The sequence below is a fragment of the Branchiostoma floridae genome, chromosome 8 (assembly GCF_000003815.2).
Source record: "Branchiostoma floridae strain S238N-H82 chromosome 8, Bfl_VNyyK, whole genome shotgun sequence".
Taxonomy (NCBI): Eukaryota; Metazoa; Chordata; class Leptocardii; order Amphioxiformes; family Branchiostomatidae; genus Branchiostoma; species Branchiostoma floridae.
The window spans coordinates 15,136,803-15,158,631 of record NC_049986.1 but is presented as its reverse complement, the minus strand read 5'-3'; the positions used below and the strand labels follow the sequence as shown (position 1 = coordinate 15,158,631).

The 21,829-nt window shown below is 46.3% G+C and overlaps 4 protein-coding genes across 4 annotated transcripts; 2 read left to right on the top strand and 2 right to left on the bottom strand.

The window, feature by feature from the left end:
• Positions 1 to 1,098: 1,098 nt before the first annotated feature.
• On the top strand, positions 1,099 to 7,816 carry LOC118421808. Its single transcript, XM_035829309.1, has 9 exons — positions 1,099 to 1,453; positions 1,972 to 2,060; positions 2,298 to 2,495; positions 3,055 to 4,263; positions 4,616 to 4,855; positions 5,135 to 5,521; positions 5,701 to 5,826; positions 6,092 to 6,289; positions 6,695 to 7,816. Exons 1-9 carry the CDS (start codon positions 1,327 to 1,329, stop codon positions 7,814 to 7,816), a joined length of 3,696 nt encoding a protein of 1,231 aa, XP_035685202.1. The 5' UTR covers positions 1,099 to 1,326.
• Positions 7,817 to 9,397: 1,581 nt separating this feature from the next.
• Positions 9,398 to 12,447, top strand: LOC118422070. Its single transcript, XM_035829583.1, has 4 exons — positions 9,398 to 9,576; positions 10,136 to 10,206; positions 10,609 to 10,675; positions 10,862 to 12,447. The coding sequence occupies exons 1-4, from the start codon at positions 9,453 to 9,455 to the stop codon at positions 11,122 to 11,124; spliced, it is 525 nt and encodes a 174-aa protein (XP_035685476.1). The 5' UTR covers positions 9,398 to 9,452; the 3' UTR covers positions 11,125 to 12,447.
• Positions 12,448 to 12,530: 83 nt separating this feature from the next.
• LOC118420407 lies at positions 12,531 to 16,844 on the bottom strand. The gene is made up of 3 exons (XM_035827184.1): positions 13,473 to 16,844; positions 13,145 to 13,305; positions 12,531 to 12,834 (listed from the first exon to the last, which is right to left on the bottom strand). Exons 1-3 carry the CDS (start codon positions 16,814 to 16,816, stop codon positions 12,677 to 12,679), a joined length of 3,663 nt encoding a protein of 1,220 aa, XP_035683077.1. The 5' UTR covers positions 16,817 to 16,844; the 3' UTR covers positions 12,531 to 12,676.
• Positions 16,845 to 19,572: 2,728 nt separating this feature from the next.
• On the bottom strand, positions 19,573 to 21,827 carry LOC118421807. The gene is made up of 4 exons (XM_035829308.1): positions 21,812 to 21,827; positions 21,385 to 21,669; positions 20,856 to 21,157; positions 19,573 to 20,760 (listed from the first exon to the last, which is right to left on the bottom strand). The coding sequence occupies exons 1-4, from the start codon at positions 21,825 to 21,827 to the stop codon at positions 20,272 to 20,274; spliced, it is 1,092 nt and encodes a 363-aa protein (XP_035685201.1). The 3' UTR covers positions 19,573 to 20,271.
• Positions 21,828 to 21,829: the final 2 nt, after the last annotated feature.

Below are 21,829 nucleotides of genomic sequence, written 5' to 3'. Positions count from 1 at the left end.
TCAAATTATACCTAACCAGTATGGCAGGAGCTGTAGCATCATCTGGCAGATACAAAGTAACCCAATATATTGAACGTGACCTACATGTACGCCCCTGCAAACCAGATGACAATTACACAAGTAAAGAGCTATCAATCAACCCAAACCTGGACCATAATCTGTTTTCAAAAAACCAAGCAGATGTTAGTGGTCCTGAATCCCAACCAAGAAAAAATCAGCATCAGCCTACAGTGTCAAGTTCATGAACAAGGAAGCCCAAAATCAAACCTGACCGCCAGGACACCACCAACAATTCATGTACCAAAAAGCAACACAATGGCACCTTGCGTTCCGGAGATACAGTGCACGCCCCGTGCCCGCACAAAAGGTAACCTGGAATGTCAAGTTCAAGCACCAAGGGCGCCAAAATCAAAATTGAGAATTATTCAGCCACCGCCGACACATGTGCCAAATATCATCGCGCCCGCACCAACCATTCAGAAGATATAACTCCGGAAATACCCCTCTCGGACACAAACTTTGACCTGCCGTGTCAAGTTCAAATGCGACAAGGCCCAAAGTCAATCCTAGGCAACAGGCAATAACCCCCCACCCATGCACCAAAAATCGTTGCAATCCCGCGTATCGTTCCGGACACACAGCGCCAAAAGTGCCCAAAAAACACAAAAAATGTCACCTGCAATGTCAAGGTCAAGTGCCAGGAGGCCCAAAATCACACCTGAGTGTCAAGCCACCACCCCCAACCCACGTACCAAAAATCGTCGTGTTCGCACCATACGTTCTCGAGATACAGCGCCCTAAATCCCCAGCTTCCAAAAGTTCCCACGCCCGTGAAAACCATACCTGCATACATGCAGGTAATGAACAGGAAATGTACGTGCATGACTATGGGCCACCCGAGGTGTCTTCACATGGTTCTCTAAACACCTTTAGCAGGAACGTACACAGTACTGTCTTACAGATACTCGTCTACTAGATAGTATAGTAAGGGTGACTACTAGCAATAAAAGGGTAATGGGGTGCAAGAAAACATAAATGTATGTAAATGATATGAAAGTAGTAAATGTTAGTGTCTGTAGTGAAACTAGATCATTTATTTTCTACTCGGTGTCTCTTGTTCCCGAATGGGACCTAGTTGGGGTCATCTCAGGTCAGGATGAAAGAACGCCACCACCCAACAATGCCCCGTTCCAGAACATCTTTATGCCTCGAAGTCGAACCTGACAACCGCTCTAGTAAACAGAGCACATTTTGCTTTCAACGAGACCGCACGTGTTTTTCACTCGTGCCGTTTTCTCGTGTTAATGAGTTCATTTGGTATTCGCAATGCCTAAAGAAGGAAGAGAGAAGAAGTATCGCGTCGATCGGACGCAAGGAGTCGCTATGTCGGCGAAAATCGGACAGAACGACGCTCTTCACAGAGAAGAGCGAGAGTCCAGAAGGGAGCAGTTTGGTGAGCATCAACAACATTTTATGTCAAACTGACTTTTACATTTTATTTGTTAACGTTCATAGTTGCCTATTCCTGCACCTGTATGATTTATTTTACTCAAATATATATACCACTAGGACAGTACTTTCAAGTGTGATTATATTTATGCTCTTGTTTTTTTTTTAACACCCAAGTGAAGAACTTCACATTGAACAATCGTGTATCTCACTTACTACTAACCTATCGTCAACGTTCGGTTCATATCTAAGAAACTCCTCGATAAGCGTAGATTGTACTGGGAGAAATAAGCTTTGAAATTTGTTACGAGTCAAGGTTCAATTCTCATAGTATGACTTGGACCGTGAACGAATTTGTTTTGTCTCTATAGCGAGTTGTTTCACTCGTGTTGATGCAAACTATTTTTTTGGCTATCTTACGTGCACCTTACTTGTGCTATTACTATTTCCTGATAGTGTCTCTTTGAAGAACTACGATCATTTGTTATCAATAGCAACAAAGTTCATTTCGTCCACGTTTAGGTTTTCTGCTTCCCCCCGGAACAACCCTCCCGCTGCCACAGCGTGTAGAGGAGGAGACCCGAGCGCTCAGCGCCCGGCCTCACGACAAGGTACGGACACTCAGTTTTAACGTGTTCTCGGCAAAGCACAATATGGTCTTAGCTGGTATTTAGAAGTTTATACAGTATATGTTTTCCGATCTTTCTTGAACATCGTCTGAACAAGTTTTGAACATAGTCTTTATCTTCTCCTTTTCGCAATTTATGGTTATTCCGAGTTACTTTTGTAGGATGTAGGTTCATGATACGACTGTGTATCATTGTTCAATATTGCCCTTCCAGTTCCAGGCGGTTGTGTCGAAACATAAAGGGGCACAAAACCGCAAGGACAGAAGGAAAAGGCCCTACGAATCGTCATGGCGGGCCGGTGACGGAGAGTTCACGGACGACGAGCGGAGCCCCAGCCGGGGCAGACAGGGACAGGACAGGCACGGTTCAGCACAGCTGAAGTCGTGTTCACAGGACAGATTGTGCACTACGTACAAGGTAACTTAGGACACAACCTCCAACCTACTCTCACCAAAACACTTTGAGATCCTTTGTTGATAGGTAGTAGTGTTTAACGGACAGACTGCTTGCAAACAAGACGTATTGTTTCGATAGCTATAGTCCAACAGGCATTATGCTAATTTGTCGTATCGACAACAGATCCTTTTCTACGTTACGCACTGACTTACAATACCAGCAGAATAATAGAAACTGAACTAATACTGCCCTAGCTAAACTTAAAAAAAAAAAAAACACAGAAATTATAGCGACCACGTATCACAACATTTGTCATGTGCAGCTCTGTAATTCAGCACCAAGGACGGTACCATTTCGCTGTGTTTGGTGGACGTTTTTGGCGACAGGGATATGTGTGATCAATGTTTGAGTATTTGCGTATTGCAAGTGGATAAGAAAGACGGGCCTATTCGCCTCTGTGTGGATGGTTGGTTAACACCAGGCACAGACTAGGGCATCCTTTGCCTAATACACAATGCTATGTTTGCATAGTCACAAACTGACAATAACAGATATATATTGTTCGATGTTACCCTTTCAGACCGCTGTGTCAAAGCGCACGTCTACAACAAAACGCAGGGACAGAAGAAACCAGCCATACAACACCTCATGGCTGTCCGGAGACGAGGAGTCTGAAGACGACAGAAGCTCCAGCGGGAGCAGGCCGCGACAGGAGAGGCACGGGTCACATCAGGAGAAGTCTTCACGGATCGCGTCCTCCACTCCAACCGCTCCTCACGTCCCCGCTGTCCCGTCCGGAGAGGAGAAGAGACGGCTGTCTCCTCCTCCTGTCGTGCTGACACTCCGCCGTGTCGCTCCGTCTCCTCACCACAATGCCAAGGAGGCCGCTGGAGCAAGTAAAGAGTACGTAGTCGTACAAACCAACCGACCAACAAATCCAAAAGTTTGCCATGACGACACAGGTAGCGTAAAGCGCCCTTGCTCTACCTTAGAGGACTCGGACGAGTCCCGTCGTCAAGGCAGCAAACGTCGGATTTCGTACGCAGAGTACATTAAGAGGAGCAGGAGTGGTGATAGCAGAAACGTGACCGCTAGTGCAACTACAGTTGAAACCGGCACCAAGGTCCCGGATGAGACGGAGAAGAGCCCAATTTCCGATCGCCGAGTGATCAAAGCACGTCGGCGGATGAGCCAGCATGAGCTAGCGGAAGTCTCATCACAAATACGCGCCCGTAAAGAGGCTCTATGCCCTCTGATAACGGAGAAGAAGACGACCGACTCCACAAGCCGCCCTACCTCGTCCCAACCCGAGCTAGCACACAGTTCAGCAACACGCTGTTGCGGCTCAGCTGATTTGAGTGCCGCTGCACCAACCCAGGAAAAAACACCTGCTGTCGGCACCGACGGCGAGACCGCGGGCGTACGTCACGGACGTGACGTCATTACACACAAGCCGACGTCATCGAGATTAAGCATTGGGAAGTCCCTCATCGAGTTCATCAAACGAGAGGAGGAGAAGATTAGAAGAGACCAAAAGCTCCGGAAGCTCTTCCGCAAAAAGGCGGCGGCGCTGGCGGCGAAGATTGGAGGTGATGGAGCCAGGCGCAGCAGCGGGCCTCCAGCGGCAGCGGAGTTACGGGAGAAGTCGGTCAGATCGGAATCTTCAAAACGTGGGGACGGACGTCTCCGGCACAGCCTGGGTCAGTCAAACATGCCTCCTAGCGACCAGAAGACGGATAGCAGACTACCGGCCCAGCAGTACCCTCTCCGGCCAAGCAACATTTCACAGGTGAGTAGATATAAACTATATATCAGCAGTTATCATCAATTGATATAGACTGTCATGTGAAAAAATATCAGGGAAAGACAACATGTAACAAGACCTTGTGCGTAGTTTAGCTCTCTTTGTATTATGTTAATATGGAGGGGGATGTCATGAGTTTAAGAAAAGCGTTTTTTTTTCAAATGACAGCTTGAAACTTTATTCTACAAGTAAGTAAGGTGTCCAGCATAGTATATAGAACACTTGTAATATAAAGGTATGTTGATATGATTGTAGCAATCGGTGTTTAAATATGTGAACATAGACGGCGTTTTTTAAAACCTATTTTTATCTGTTTGGAAACATCATTGTCCAACAGATATCACAGAGCGGCGCGGAGGTTCAACGTCTCCTAGCGGCGACGGCTGTCGCTGCATCACCCCAAAACTTGCCACATGGTGTCCGGACGGACAAACCGAGAGACAACAAGCTCAGTGACGTGTGTCGTCCTGCTGATGAAAACGCCCACAGACGATGGCGCGCACCCCGATCGTCAACTCAGACACCTCTGAGGTCCATGCCCATCCAGGCTGTGTATACAGCAAAGGAAATTGAGCAGGTCAGATAACAAACGGAACGTCGGTGGTTCATACTATGCAGTGTACCTTTCTGACTTGCTTTACGGCGCTTTACTTGTTGACCATTTCTTTATTACAGACATTGCCTCACAATACCAAATTGATAAACATGGCCATGTTCTCTAACTTGTTCCTACACGTAGATCAGCATCCCCTATATATACTCCTATATACAAATCTCATGTGGAAAAGAACTCCGATTTCATCTATTTTGTGCAGATGGCATTTTCTTTTACACGGAAATTAACTTTTTCTCACAGGGAATTCGCTCCATCCGAAATGCCGACGCTGAAATTCCCTCCTCACACGAGCAGAGGTTGGCGGCAGTCCCTGCACCTGGAGTGTCCAATCCGGCGCTCCTGACGTCACTGCCCACACCACGGCTGTCCAATCCGGCACTCCTGACGTCACTGCCCTCACCGCGGCTGTCCAATCCGGCACTCCTGACGTCACTGCCCACACCACGGCTGTCCAATCCGGCACTCCTGACGTCACTGCCCACACCACGGCTGTCCAATCCGGCACTCCTGACGTCACTGCCTACACCACGACTGTCCAATCCGCCACTCCTGACGTCACTGCCCAAAACCTGGCCGTCCAAACCGCCACCCCTGTCGTCACTGCCCACACCTCAGCAGGTTTTACAGGTCAGATTTTACCTGATGACAAATGATCATTATCCATCTCTGTGTGATGTTACTATTCAACACTGTGCACTCTTCTGCATTAAATCTTACGTTCCGTTTCTGACCATGCCTGTGTGGTGATCTTCATGTGACGAGGTCTCTAAGTAAACGTTTAAACGTTGGCACCCTTTTCCCGACAGTTTATGAGGAAGCAAAGAGACAGTATGTTTGGTGAAGCAGCCGTACGTCAGCAGTCCAGCGACGCACGACAGCAGACGTCACTGCCCGGGCCTATGACGTCACCACTCATGACACTGGCTCTTCAGGTCAGTTTGTTTTTCGTTATAACACGGCCACCATTCAGTATATTTTATTTTTCTTTTATTCAGCAATTCAATCGGCCACATGATCACATCTATGTACTAAATGAATAAACAAAGGTTCAAACAAATAAACTAAATGGGTATACCAAAATTGCTCGTAATACTACAATATCCGCAATATCCTCAAAAATCCTAAACAAGACTTATATGAAATAGTTCCTAACCTCCATATTGTCATGAACTTAACTTTTGGTGCCTCTTCTTTCAGAAGAACAACCAGCTGCAGGCGGGACGCAGTGACAGACCAGAGGAACCGCCCATTGCAGGGGAGTCAGCGACAGCATGGATGCCGGTACAGGGCCACTCCAGTACGGGTCGTGAAGCTACTGTACGTCAGGAGTCCAGTGACGTACGATGGCAGGCGTCACTGTCCAGGCCAAAGACGTCACCACCCACAAGACGGAAGGTTCTTCAGTTCAGTTTGTTTTCGTTATGACATAGCCACCATTCAGTTAACTGTACTTTTTCTGCCAGCCAGTCATTCACTCGTTCACATTTTATTAGCACATCTATGTATTAAATTGGTACCAAATTTGCTTGTAATGCTACAAATTCTAGCCTGGTACCATCCGGATAGTAGTTCGCTCCGATATATTATCATTATATAGTATACAGTCGCTTCTAGCTCTGAAATTCATTATACACTATACATATATAGCTTCTCTGCTGTTCCATGGCAGAAGCGAACAAAGGAGCGAACTATTATCCGCAATATCCTCCAAATCCTTAAGAGGACTTCCACGCAATAGATCTTTGTCACGGTAATTCGTCAATAACTTATGATTAACTTTTGTCGTCTCTTTTTTTGCAGAAGAAGAGCAACAATAACCAGGCAGGTCGCAAAGACAGACCGCCAAGAAGGAAGCCACACGTTGCAGTGAAAGTCAGGAAAACCGACAACTCTGCCACCTTGGGGTCAGCAACAGCATCGATGCCGATGCAGGGCCGCTCCAGTAATCGGACAGCGATGGCTGTACCATTGATGGTGCCAACGTCAGATATGAACAACAACACAATCACGGCAACAGCGACACCAGCTTTGCCGGCTGTATTGCCAGACAGGATTCCTCTGGAAGACGCCATTAGACTGTTAGTTGGGACAGAAAGCAAGGATGACCCAAGTCCCCGCGTGGACAGTTCAATGGCAGAAACGGTAGAGTCCCCTACAAGCGCTGATTCAATGAAGCGAGCTCAGAGCAGCTCAGATAACAGTACTACTACTGGTAAAAGGGGACGAAGCAGTGGAAATAGCTCCTCGAACCTCCTGCCAACCAGTCAGTCGACTACTGTTGGTGACAAAGGGCCTAAGAAGCGTGCGCGCATCACGACAGATACTAGTACAGGCGCACTCACCAAGCCGCAGGGCAGCCTAACGACGATGTATAACACATGTGAGCCTGTTGACGTTTCCGACGCTTCGTACAACGTGAAGAAAGACGACGGTGTCGACGGCTACGAGACGCCGTGGAACTTCGGCGTCACCCCAAACCTGTCCCTGAGCCGCTCAGAGGGCGGGCTCTGGCACTCCTGCAAGCCGGTGAAGAGCCTGAGCAGACCGCCGCCTCTTCCTCCGTTATACCGTCCCCGTCCCCCGGGGCTGGAGCACGTCCAGGACAGCCCTCCCCCGACCAGCCCGGGCTCGCCGCGCCACCCTAGCTACCCGCTCCGCTTCGGCGCCACGGGGAGAAGCAAACCGATGAATCATTACCTGACGCCGTACCGCAGAGTCGGCGTTCTGGAGCACCCCGGCTCCCCGTTACAGTCCACCTCCACATGTCCCGATCACATGGTGGCCAGGTACCAGAACTACCTGTGGATCGAGCCGTACGACTGGGCCGACTCCGGGCTGTGCGACATGGTTGACGCGTCAGTCGACACGGCTGTGCCAAACAAGCAGGAAGAGGGACAAGATGCGCGTGCGATGGACATTTAACAAACAGATAATTACGTAAAAAACGAACAAAACGAACAAAAAATGCTTTAATTAGCGTTATTTATTTAGTATGATTTTGTTTAGCAATGAATTATTTCCCGTTGATTGTCCCATGATATAATGCGATGGCATTTGTCTTTTTAAAAATGTCACACTTCCAAATGTAAACCAAACAACATCGTCGACAATTTTTAAAATATGAGCTTCATTATGTGGTTCATATTGTGGCTTATAGGAAAGGGAATAAATGTTAACAGGAAATGACAAGAAGCACTAGCAGCTGCTATGCATGTGTCCTGACAAATGAAATGTGAGATTCAAAGTATACTGCTGCTTTACATGTACAGTATATGTGACCTCTGATTAAAAAAAGGCACTTTTCACTATATTCGAGTCGTCGTCTTACATGTCTAGTTGCCTATGAAAGGTCGTAAATATTAAAGAAGTTCGTTAGTACATTAAGGATGAGAACAAATAGGTCTACGGCGGTATATGCCTGATGTACAAAATGTAATACATGTCTGATAATTTACCGGTACATCTACAGACAGCCTTGGTGGTCGGAGTCGGAGAAGAGGGAACTACATTCTATGTAAGTTTGTGATAAGCCGAAACGAAGTTTTACAGCGATTGACTTAGACACTCAGTTTTTGCTGCAGATACAAATTGCTGATACGAATTCTTGGCCTTCCAATGCGTTCGTCAGAAGTAAAAAAAAATACACTCCGTCAAAAAACGAGAAATAATTTCGCGATGTCACCATTTCCCAAGTCATTTTCGAAACGTTTGCGGTAATTGGTCGTTTTTATCACTTTTCAAGCCCATGTTACACACTGCCCGCCCGACGAAGCCCCAATTACTGTCAGGAACAACATCACGTTTGTATCGTAATTCGCATACGTCTGGAGCGGCGGCGTTTATTTTTTGGGGAGTGCTGATTAACAGATTTTATATTTGCGATTTTCTAAGGTTTCAAAACTCCATTTTCCATGCTGGCCGATGTTGAAAATAGCGAATCAGCGCTGCCCCCCTCCCCAACTAAATAAAGAAACGCCCTGCTCCAGACATCTGTATGTTATGTCGATAATATGTGGACAAGTTCAGCCTTCCGCCGAAACCATTTGGGGTGGGAAGAGGAGGGCCTTGTCGGGCCTGAATTTCACCTTCAGTACGTAATTTATAAAGACTACGTAATTCATAAAGACTAGGTATCGAATTTGTGAACTTAGAACAAGCCTTCAATGTTAGATAGGGCCCCATGGAGTGAAATATGGCCTAGCCTGGTCCTGACCTCCGGTCGATAATGTACAGGGCAATTTTCCTAGCTCATTCGAAGCGAGCACACCTAGACATTACCAGCACCAGTACACGTCCTGTAGTTGAAAAGGACATCGCCATTTGTATAAATGTAGTTACTATGAGCATCGGCTAACAATTCAAACTTTCGGAGTCCAAGAAAGCAATGGCTATCATATGCGTTGTGGCGTCTGTCTCCGCTGGCACGTAGTTTATAACTGCCTCATGGATGATAACGTCAGAAATAAGTCACCTATGCACACCCAGAAGGCCCTACGTGCCATTAGTGAAAGGGCTACCAAAGCTCAATGTTTGCTTAACCAAGGACCTGTGTCCGTTTATGACGTGTTTTTCTGCACTTTGCCAGCGAAAGGCTGTAAGCTATACCAAGGTCATCAAAATGGCTGCACGCCGCGTGTTCCATGGAGCGTTTCTGCAAATTTTCTTGGCCGTGTGGATGCTGGGTAAGTGTTTTAAACAATTTTTGTATGGGTTTATGCAGTGGTTAAGTTTCGGAGAAGTGATTCTCTTCAGAATACCTCATACGAAAAATGGTATCCAGACAGAAGTCAAGTGGTATTGCCAAGGCAAGATATTAGATAAGTTTGGTATGTTGCGAGGTATGGGAGCTTCAGGAACTAGCAATGTCATGTTATGTTGTCGTCGTTGTCAAACTGTTTGTATGTTTTGACAGTAACGCATTCACTAGACAATGCCAACATTTGCTTGCAGTAGCACGAGAAAGTTTACCGGAGAAAGAGGTTCAAAGTCCAAAACAAACATGGCGTTTTCTCGATCATGTCTTTCTTTGTGGGTCATACCAATGACAAATACACTGTAAGAGCTGAGAATATTTCTTCTTTATATCATGATAACATGTATGATACCTGTAAGAAATGTACGTGCCTGGCAAAAATTATTCTAGTTCCTGTTAGCTATAGCCTTGTTCCCCCTACGGCACCAGAGACACAATTAATTCTTTGTCTCAACCTTACAGTGCCTTGTAATGTTTCATATTTTCAGGCCTGCTGTATGATTGTCAAGGGGCATCGCTAGGTGACACATTGGAGCAGGAAGATGGATCTAAACTACAGGTATCAAAGGCTTTAACGCGTTCACTGTCTGATTGAGCTATCTTCCTTTCACATGTGTTTTATTACTATGCCTGTAATGTAGTTGCTGCAAGCTGTGTGTAGAATATCAATTTTAGGTATACCCAGCATTATATAAAACACAACCTTTGCGTTCCACGACAAATTGCTTGTATCTTGTAAACTTTGATGCAAAAACAACAATAGGAGGTTGAAATGTATGAAATACTTTAGACAAAATGTACTTTTGTCCCTACGTATACTGTAAATATTCATTCACACATAATGTTTGCATTGGCCTACAAATGTACTGTTGGCCATGGCGATTAGAACGTTAAGGGCAGTTTTACGTGTCCAAGAGCTGAGGAAGTAGGTTATGAAATCTTGACACTCACTTTTCCACAGGATGACGCCCAAATGCTTGTCTCTGACGTCAGAATCAAACGACAGGCACAGAGTACTGCTGCTACAGGTAATTCACTCATTTCCAATGTTGCAAAATAGATGTAAATATTTCTTATGATACTGTTTTCTTAGGCTTGGCTTTGTTTATTGCTTCCTGCATAGACTAACGTATGTTTAGAGAGACTTGTTCATTATAGTGACATAATTTTCAGAATGTTTTGATAATAGAAGTTGATATTTGAATTCCCTACAGCGACGAACCCCACCACAGCGACGAACCCCACTACCTTTGCATACCCCGGTACCGGTACCCCTGCAGTCACCCCCCACAAGTCTCTCCTGGACGTCATCATGGAACAGGGTAACGTCTGGCCCTTCTGGGTAATATTCGGCGCCGCCGGAGGAGTGGTGGCCATTTTCGTGCTCGCCTTCATCATCCATGCTGTGACGAAGAAGGAAGAAACAGCCGAGGAGAGAATGAAGAGACTTGAACTGGCTGAGGCAGCTAGACAGTAGTCCGCGTGTGTGAGGGCAGTAAGGATAAAGCTTGCAGGGAGGATAATCTAATGATACGAGTTTGAGCAGCTTTTTTAATGTTTTGTTTTCCCGTATACCTTAACCTTCCTCCCTACTGAAGCAGCATTTTGGCACCAACTAGGTTACAGGGTCAGGTAGCATTTATTAGGTTAAATCTCCTACGTTTATAACCCTACAATTGGCATTGCTAAAATTGTGAATATTTTAGGCTCTATTTCGCGAATGAAACACCTATTTCACTGATATCAATAAAGTAAATGAATGGATTAGCGTGACCAGAATATGGAATGTAAAAGCAAACTCTCTTTAATTAATAGGTTTGATCATTAGTGAGTTTTTTTCATTGCAATGGTTGAAGAGTTTCACAATTTAACTATCGTGACAAGCTATATGTGTTACGTTAGCTCAATCAGTTGTTTGATATTTCTATGTACACATATGAGCACTCGCTGTTACACCGTGTTTCACCAAGTCCTTGGTTTCACGTATCATAATTGATCTACTGGTAGTGGCGGCTTCAGTCATAGATTTCACTTCTTGTGTTGTATACATTTTAAGAGGATGACCTTAAACTGATAAAAACGTTGCAGTTAATTAATAGTGAATTAGATGGCACTTTCATGTGAATCATCAGACGATAACATTCACATAAGGTCTCTAGTGGTCCTTTTTGTATGTACATGCATTTTCAAGAATTTGTATTGTTTTCTCTGCCATGAACGACATAACATCGGGCACGAACATTGACACAAATGCAGAACTGACGTTTTTGTTGTTTTAATACACCACACGAATATATATCCCCACAACTTCTTTCATTGCAGTTTAAACCTTGCCTATGTCCCCTTAGTTCAAGTCTGGACTTAAACTACTCTTTCTGAGCTATTCTGATGACCATTCACTTGACACCTAGATAATGTGAATGTATAATGGATTCTGAAAATAGAAATAAAAATAATAAATTCACCGACATCTTGAAATTCTGATTAACCTTTGACACCATGAAAAATTCAAGTCTCACCCTAGTATTATATCCTGGTATCTTATCTTATACATCAACTACTATTGTAATCTTGATCCTCCATGCATTACTGCGTGTCTTGTGTATGGAATTAAATGAAGTAAATGAATATCAATGTATTTAGTCCACATTGCAAGCTGCAGTCCTGCCGGTAGTCGAAGTTGCTGTCCACACTATGGCCACAATAACTATCACCTGGTACCTTAATCTATCAGTTTCCCATTTCGTATACTTCAGCTCATGTCCCTAAATGGTCCACTCAGGGCAAAATAATGGTATTGATGATTGTGCTAGTTAGCTAGGTGTATAAAGTAAAGGAAGCTCAATCAAAATCAAACAGGGGCAAATTAACGTGACGGTTTTACATTCATGAGTCATGGGTGAACGTCCATGATCCATGCGTCGCGACACTGATGCATCGAGGATGCACGTGGACGTCCCTGCGTCACTTACAATTGGGAAAAGTTCATGGGTCACGACCTGACGTCCATGCGTCACGGTTTGACGTCTTTACGGGTGGACGTACATGCGTCGCCGCAGTTGTCCCTGGTGCACAGGAAACAGGGTGATGAAGAACTCTGTCCAGCCGCCCTGGCGCACGCGCACTAGCTCGTAGGCATCGGTGACCTTGGAGGCCTTCTCCAGGGTTTCCGGATTCGCACAGGTCACTGGAGTAAACAGGAAATAACATACATGAGATGAAGCTTATCTACAGCAAAGTGTAGCCAACGTGACAGACCAATCAGACCGTTCACCAGCATTGGCAGATAAGCAGCACGTGACTGCACCTGGGCGCATCCTCCATTACGTCCTTCAAGTTTTGACCAAACAATATTGCCGAGAATGGTTGGGGCTCCGGGGTTCAATATCTTTTGGCTCAATCAGCTCTATAACCTCTCCAGGAAACAAATTTCTCATGCTTTGGATTAGACGTCATTCATTGCAAAGATACCTGAACATGAAGGTGACGAAGCTTACCCGTGATGACGTTCGAGCCAATGGGGCCATCCAGGTCCGCGTAGCGCCGAAGGAACTCTGTCAGCTTGTCCAATGGGAAGTCTTCACGTATCATCAGATCCACCTCAGAGCCGCATGACAGGCCGGAGTTGATGACCTCAAGGTCCCAGCATTTCAGCGCTCTGAACAGGACAAACAATTGATATAGGGGACATAAGTGTCTGAGCAAGATGCCTTCATGAACGAACGCACAGAAATACATACAGGAAGAGCATTCTGTAGCTGTATCAGAGGGTGTTAACTACTATCTATGAAGATGAATTTAAGCATGCTTTCGTTCTCCACTTACTTGTAGATGTCACAGCTGTCCGGGTTTGCAGGCAGGTCCTGGGGTACAGGTGCCGGGCTCAGGTCCGACGCTATCGGCTGGCCGCTCCGCCGCCCGTCTGCTGACGCAGCGCTGTTGAGTCCGTATCCGACATACGCCTCAAACGTGCCTATTCCTGGCAGCGCCACGAAGCCGAAAGGTCTGCCTGGTAGAGAATAATCCTTCTCCAGTCGTTCAAAGATCTCTTTCACTCCAGTTGGAGCGTCGTCGAAGGTCTCCCGAAGTATCGTCAAGACGTTTTCAAACATCCAAGTTGCCAGCTCCTTTAATTCTTCATTTTCACCGTGGCCGAACTTTGGGAAGGACACGGCGACGTCTCGAAGATGCCTGAAGAAAGTTGCTTGTGCCTCGGCCCTTCCTGGTCCCGCTCGAACGTCGATGAGATACTCCTTCATGTCGTGGCCCCAGTCGCACTTCAGACACGTGAGGAGATCCGGAAGTGTTGTCAGCGCGGTGAGCGGGTCGTACACGAGCTTCTTGATGGCGTAGAGCGAATCGATGGCGTCGGCGGCGCCCACAAACATGAAGCCCAGATCGTGGTACTTCGTACCGCCGTTTGAATGATCCCTACCGGCCTCAATACAATCCTTCATCATGACAGATAGGAGAGGGCTGGGACACATCTTCCATATGTTACCATAGCCGCTGACGAGGAAGGATACCAGCAAAGGAATTTGAAGACGAAGGTGCTTGAGGAAGATCTCTTGGAATTCTTTAAAATCTTTGATCCTACTAGCATTTGGCGAGGGAAAGGACTTTTTGGTACCTCGCAGGAAATGTGGACCAGCCTGTGAATAGAGCGTCCCTTCGTTCAGTGTCATTTCAACGGCTTCGAGGAGGAAGAAAGTGCAGAACGCAAACTCAGAGGCACCAACGAACACGGGCTCGAAACAACCATCACAGGCGTAGTTCCTGGCATCTTCCAGGCGGACGGGAATCCCCCTCCGTCCGGAGTCCAGCAGGGCTGGAATCAGCCTGTCGTCATGCAGTAGGACCGGGTGAGCTCCTCCACTCAGCAGTGCCTTGGCTGTCTCCTCCAACACCTCTTGGGAGATACCTTCGTGAAGCCGTAACGTCAGGCACGGGGCGTTCAGAGGCAGACGCCGGGAGGCTCGGAGACACATCAGGGTGACGTCGTTACAGGCAGACTTTGGGACTTGGTCGTCGTTCGGTAGATAGCCACCGATGGTGAGCTGTTGTCCCCACTGGTTCATACAGCCGCCCTGAGGAAAGTTGCCGTCGCTTCTATAGGGAACAGCACCCATTCCGGGAAAAACCTTATCCTGTGCTGCGTGGCGATTCAAAAGGGTTCTCTCGCCGACCTTGATCCAGAAACAGTCGATGATTTCCTGTGCATCTTCCATGGCCAGGCCTTCTTGAGAGTAAAATGGTCCCAGCAGCTGGTCGAGTCGCCCGATGGAGATTGGCTCACCGACGATGTGCAGGCAGCAATGCATAGTAAAGACAAGCTGTGCGGCCTCCAGAAACGTGTCAGGCTTGCTCTTTGCGAGCTTCTTCATACGAATATGGATCTGTTGAAGATTTGACTTCTGTTCGGCAGTGAACGTTGTTTTGTTGGTCAGCTTCTTGGCAAGATCCGCGTAGCTTTCCATGTAAGCTTGAACACCCATCAGCGACATCTTAGCCGTAAGAAAAAACTTATGCTTGTTATTGTCCTCTTGTTGGGTGGACTCAGCCTTACTAGCCATCTCCTCTATAAGGGCTTGCAGACCGTTGTCCAAAATGATCTGAAAATCCGGGACGACGTGTCCAATAGCTGCAGCCTCCGTCACGCCCATCTGGTAGGCAGGAATCTGCTCCTCACGTGTCAGGTACGGCATCACTCTCCTTCCAAGGCCAAAAGAGAAGCTTGGCATCACTCCCACGATCAGTTCATCCGGGTAGATACGGTAGACGTCAAACTGCTGGGAGTAGGGGGGGGTGCTGACGATGTGCTGCAGGGTGTAATATGTGGCGAGGCCTTTCCTTATCGGGACAGCGTTGTCGTACTTGTCTAGGAGGACTTGATCGTCATTGGTCAAAAACGTTTTAAGTTCGGGAATGTCAGGCTCGTCTTGTTTCTCGAACCAGCTGCGCTGCCAATCGGTCAAGACCAGACCCAGGAGTTTGAGAACACGACAACTGGGCGTGTCCTTCGGGTCTTTATAGCCGCCTGTAGTCATCCGGTACAGGTACTCTCGGCTGTTGTAGAACATGTAACCGTTGTCGCTCTTGACGTCCCACTGTGGCATCAGTTGGAGTTGTTCCCGGACAGGGATGGGCGTCAGACCGAGCTCTTCTGCGCTCGGTACGTACCAGAAGCTACCTTCTTCAGAGTGTACAGTGCTGATCAGCTTGTCTTCTTCGTCGATGAGTTTCGTAAGTATGTCAAGGAAACGCTGGCAGGTGTTTGCGCAGGAAATGTAAAAGGTCCCTTCTTCACGGCCGACGCCGGTATTATTAGAACCGTAGGGCATGGACTGACGGAAGACAAGGGGATGTTTGCCGTTCTCGTCCAGGATGTGTGCACACTTGATGTGCCGCCGTGTGTCATCAACGACCAGGATGTCGTCTGTCACGGTCCTCCCGATCATGTTCTCCAGCTGGTCTTGCGTCATGTCATCCAGAATGGTCCAGTTGAAGACGAACTTCTGTGTCAGCATGTACGATCCCCCAGTAGCGCCTTTGTCTACATCTGTCGTGATGACGAAGTCGTCGATGTTCTCTACGTCTGTGGGATTGGCCAGTCCATCCGCGAAAAGGCCGCCGATAACGCGATTGTTCCCTGGCTCCGAGTGTTCTTTGGTAAAGTCCAGCTGACAGCTGTTCAGCCGCGTGGTAACCATGTTCTCCAGACTGTGGATATGGTCCAAGGAGTCGGACTTAAGGAAGAAGAAAACATCACCACCGGTGTTGACAAATTTGGTGGAATCAGGCAGCAGATAGCTCCCTTCTGGACGCTTCTCCAGATTTATTTCACTATTTTGCCACTTTTCCCAGAGGTCCGGGTTGAAGGCCACTACCGCCCACGTTCGCTCTCCTGCGGTCATTCCGTAGTCTCGAAGGTCTCTGATCAGCGTCATAATTTCTTGCTTGTAAGGATCGGCTCCTTTTATGGTGAAGAAAATCCCATGCTTCGGTTTGGATGCCAACAAACCGGGCTGGACTTTTCCTATTGGTTTTGCATCGCACTCGTTTACTAGTGAGGTGCCGTTATCTTGGTTTTGGGCGAGGTTGCCATTCTCGTGTCGCATCCTTTTTGCAGGCGGCATCTTCTGTTGGTCTACTCTCCGCCGGCTCGCCATGGCTGGTTAGATGTCGCCGCTGTCAGGAATATCGCCTGAAGACGAATGAAGCTTCAGTCATTTACTTGAACATCGATAACATCGGCAATTTTGTCGAATTATGCACTGTGTATGCTATGTTAAATTTGACTTGACATGTTCCTTTTCTATTTGCGTGTGTACGAAATAATTCACTTCACAAAACCCTGCCATTTCAGATCGAACTCCTAGGGCACCTAAACCTTCGCCACTCCTTCCCTACATCAAAAGCTATGTGTCACAGAAAATATCAAGACAACGTCATGTCCAAGACAGAATAATGAAAAAATTGAGGGTCCAGTGCAATACAAAGTTTGACCACGAGGAGGCCTAAAATAGAAGAGGGCCGTCAGGTTAACAACACCCTCCCACGTACCAAATATCATTGCAATCCATCCAGAGGTTCTCAAGATATTCCGCCGAACACGCTTGTACACATTAAAAATCCACTTAGAGACAAAACTATACCTCCATTTTTCATGTAGGTAATAAGACTGACTGTACAAATATTTGCTGTTTGAATGAACAATGGTGTTGTTCTTCTGGCATATCTATAAGCCCGGAAGCTATGCGGGGTAAGTAACCGTAACATGACATTGTTCTCAGCCACAATCTTGTCGCCACTCCTTTGCGCGCCGCCATACCAAATTGCATGCCTCAGTACGTGTTAACTAGGTGTATATTAAAATGAGTTACCCTTGTTTTACCTTTAAAAGATAGTGGATGCTATCTGAAACGTCTGACCGTTTCCAAAATCATATCCAGTTGCTTGAGTAACTTACCTTTGTTTATCTTCTGCAGAAAAAATTTAATGAAGAACAACAATGCCGAGATTACCAAAACTACACTAGATAGCATCAGCCAAATTCATTACGGGGTGTGTGACAATGTGAATGGCACAAGACAGGGAACACAACACACACAAGTCTCTTGACCCAGACTGGAGTCACTAAAATTACCGCAGAGGTTCGAACACTTCTGCTTACGTGTTAAGTTTGCAACAAGACCACCTTTTTTGACCGGTATACCGTAAAATCTGTACGCGTACAGACAAAACACATTTGGTCTAGACAGAGTACAATTGGTCTCTATTGACACATCAGCCAGAATGCCCTATCGAAGTGAGCTGTTCTGAATGCTATTGGTTGAGACGCAGGGCCTGAAGTTTTTGATGTTGAAAAATGACTTTATCAGGGAATACAAGTTTTGTTCTCCGAGGTAGTCTCCCTGGGGGGAACGCTGCGTCCACGCCCCCTTTCTCACATACGCCGTCCAGTGGCTGCAGTAGTGCCCGGATTTCTACTTTGAAAGAAAAATACTGTAGATCGTTTTACTCACCTCAATCACCAGATGTGGAGTCTGGTATGTCTGGAAATGTTGTCAACTGACGCGAAGCCAGTTGAACATGTCTACCGTACCAGTCGCAGTGAAGATATCAATGAATGACAGTGTCTAGACGTCTGTCTACTCGATCGCCGTAAAATTACTCACTCATGACCTCCCTCGATCTTTATCCTTTTATGCTTTTCGGGGATTAATATGCCTCGACCTTGGGAAGATCTGTGAACGCCACAAGGCAGGGAGCACCACACACAGACGTCTCATGATTCAGACTGGAGACATAACATCCACTGTACAGGTTCTACTAACACTACTATCAACATGTATGGTTTGCGTCAAGGCCATCCATTGTTATCGTAAGCTAGAGTTGAAACATCTTGACAGTTAAGACATAATGGATGGTCTCTAAGAACAGTAGACAGTGTACGGTTGAGTACAGTTGATGATTACCTGAGCCATGAAATCTGTTCGGACACCAGGGCTAAACGCTTCCACATTGAAAAAGTTATTTTTTCAGCCGAAGTCATGTTTTGCTTCCCCGAGGTCGTCGTTCCTGCAGGAAACGCCCCCAAGTCACCCCCCTTTTCACACACGTTTAATTCAAGCGTTCGAAGCCTAAAAGAAGAACCTGTGGCTGATCGAGGTGATTACTCTAATTCTATTCTGAAAGAAAAATAAGTTTTACTCACCTTTTAATCGCTTTACTCACCTTCAAAAGAGGACGTGGTGTTAGGTAAATGTTGTTAACCGACGCGAAGCCAGTTGAATATGTCTACCCCTACCCGTCGAACAGGGTGAGAACGCCTGTGGATGTCAACGTCTGCCTACTGGATCATCATAAAATTACTCGCACATGACCCACTCTGATCTTTGTCCTTTTGTGTTTTTCGTGATTAATGTGTTGTTGCACAATGTTGACTAATCTCGACCCTGGGACAAACTGTGATATGACAAGAGCCGAAGGCGTGGTTAAATGGACAGTGAGACTCTTTGTGTTGGAATTTTCGGCGAGACTATGACAAATTTTAGCTTTAAAAAGGATCTATAGCAACATTTTCCGTCACATGACAGCTGAATATTGTACGACACATCCATAACTGTCTAAACAATTCCCTCAATTTTCTGCATGTAAACCGGCCGTACAACAACCGGATCGTGAACGTTCGGAAACGATGTAGGGCGATATGCTTCATTCTTAACATTGCATGTCTTCTAAATCCTACTGGCAAAACAAACGGTATCTAGGAAAAATCTAAGCTATGATTAGAACACACACCTGTCTACCTTTCCCTGGGAATACAAAATTTAGAATAACTCAGGAGAGTAAATTGTAACAATTAGTAATCATAAAATGGTTACTGGGTGATAGGAGTGACATAAAAGAATGACATGAATTGTTTCCTTTTCCTTTCCTTTATTTTTACCGCTCGAAACAAACAAATAATAAATGTTAGATCAGAACACAGTGTGAACGAGTTCGACGACCCCATACCTTCACCAAGCAATGGTATCTTTAACGTTTAAAATCATCGAATTTGCACTATATAGGGCTTCACATGCTCACTTCTACGCAACTTACACATACCACAAATTTATGAGACGTCACCATAATTTACCAATGAGTTTGAGCAGTCTTAGCTCATTAGATATGCAAATAAGTTTCTTGTTAGCACAATTCATATAGATCATCTCCGCTTTCCAAGCTCCATTTATGTTGCAAATACCAGAACTAATATTCCATCTTGTACAATTAACATTAATACTAATTGGTTCTGCAAATTTTGGTCATGATTTGCACTATATCCATAGACGTCCTCTCTCTCAAAAAGTTGCATGTGTGATAAGTTCCTGTCATTTAGTTCCTGTCACCCACTATATGCACGTGTAAATTTTCCGCATTGATAACGCAAATCAAACCTTAACGTACATATTCTATATACCATTATGGTGGTCTACATCAAACAAATCCTTATTAGCCAAAGTAATAATGAAAGCCAATAGGATCGAAGAAAGAGAAAAGCTTCAAGTAGACTTATTCTAGACAGATACACGTCTGTTGGTCTGAGCATACAAACTATCCTGAATAGAGGTTTACTTCAACCACTGGTACCGCAGCGTTTGTCACGCCACTCGCTCTCACAAGTGTCCTGGATGTGCTCATTCCTACAGTCGTGAGCTATCTCAGCCACGTAGTCATCCAGACCCTCCCAGTTATCTACCGGTCCGGCACACACTGACCCGGGGAAGAGATGTTCATCCGCTCCATCGTACAGCCAGGCCTCGAACTTTTCTAGCGGAAGTGACGTCATTTTAGAACAGTCGATGTTCGGGCCGTAGAACCCGACTCCGAAGGGACGAAGCCCGGCGCTCTCGTCCCCAGGGTAGCACAGCGCCTTCCAGAAGTACCCAGGAATGGCCACTCGTCCTTTCATCCACGTGGTTTGTTGGCCCAGCTTTGTGCCCGTGATGACGTAAAGGGCTTTGCTGTTGGAACCGGCTCTGACCGCGTTCTTGTAGACTTCGTCTGCTTTCCTGCCAACTGCGCATTCGTACGGCTGCCACACGCACTGGTTAAAGTCGTCGTCCTGTAGGGGTGAAAATGAGTTGTTATCATTATAAATCTTTAATGAGCGCTGGTGTAGGAAAGTGTATATCAGAGAGTCGACTATCTGCCACTGACCTGCGGAGCTACGTTGATCATACTGAAGGTTCCGTCCTGCACGTCTGCATCTTTGTTGTTGATGGAGTTGGGGTTGATGTGGCCGCGGTTGAAGGTGGTTCCGCAGCCGGAGTAGTCGCTGTCCAGCCCCTGACAGTCGCCACAGTGGCTCTCCTGCAGGTCGTCAAAGCTGGGGTTGCTGAGACGACAGCGAGTTCCGGACGCCTTCCAAATGTCCGACATCCGGGTCACACCCCACTTGTCGGTCTCAACATTATCACAGCGGTCATAGAGGGTGTCATGGACTTTCTTTCCGCACAGTCCTGTAGAATACATGGTGAAGAAGACGTGAGGAAAACAGAAAGAAGGAATAAAGCAAATTAAGGAAGAGAAGAATGTAAGGATGTGGAAATCGATTTCAAAGTGAAAATTTGAAGGAAATCAAAGGAAAAAGAGGAAAATGAAACACAACAAATAAACAAACAAACAAACAAACACAGCTATGTCTACATAGGAAATCACATAATGATAACTTAGTTGTGAAAATTACCCAGCTGAACTCTGTCCCACAGGCTTGATGACGGCCTGTCCTGTTCCGGTAAGTCCGGGTCCCGTGTGATGGCGGACGCCGTGTACTCGGGGATGCGGTAGTGCGTGTTGAAGGCGGTGGCGAAAACAGACTTCCTACCCCCCGCCAGAGTCTGGCAGATCCGACAGGTAGAATCGGAAGATTGGTAGCTGCTCTTTGGCCAAGAGTTGCCAACAAAGAAGCTGTCACAGGAGCTGCTCAGGCGAGAACAGCGTGCGGAACATTCATGTTGAGGAGCCACGTCATCTGCAACACGAAAATTATCATAAGCATATACGTTCACACAGTGATTATCGAACAATGTCGTTTGAAAATCTAACACCAAAAGCATGATTCATTGATTGGACAAAAAGGCTAGTCGCACGGTGCAACGACAAGCGAGACTAGCGTTGTAACAGTTCCATGT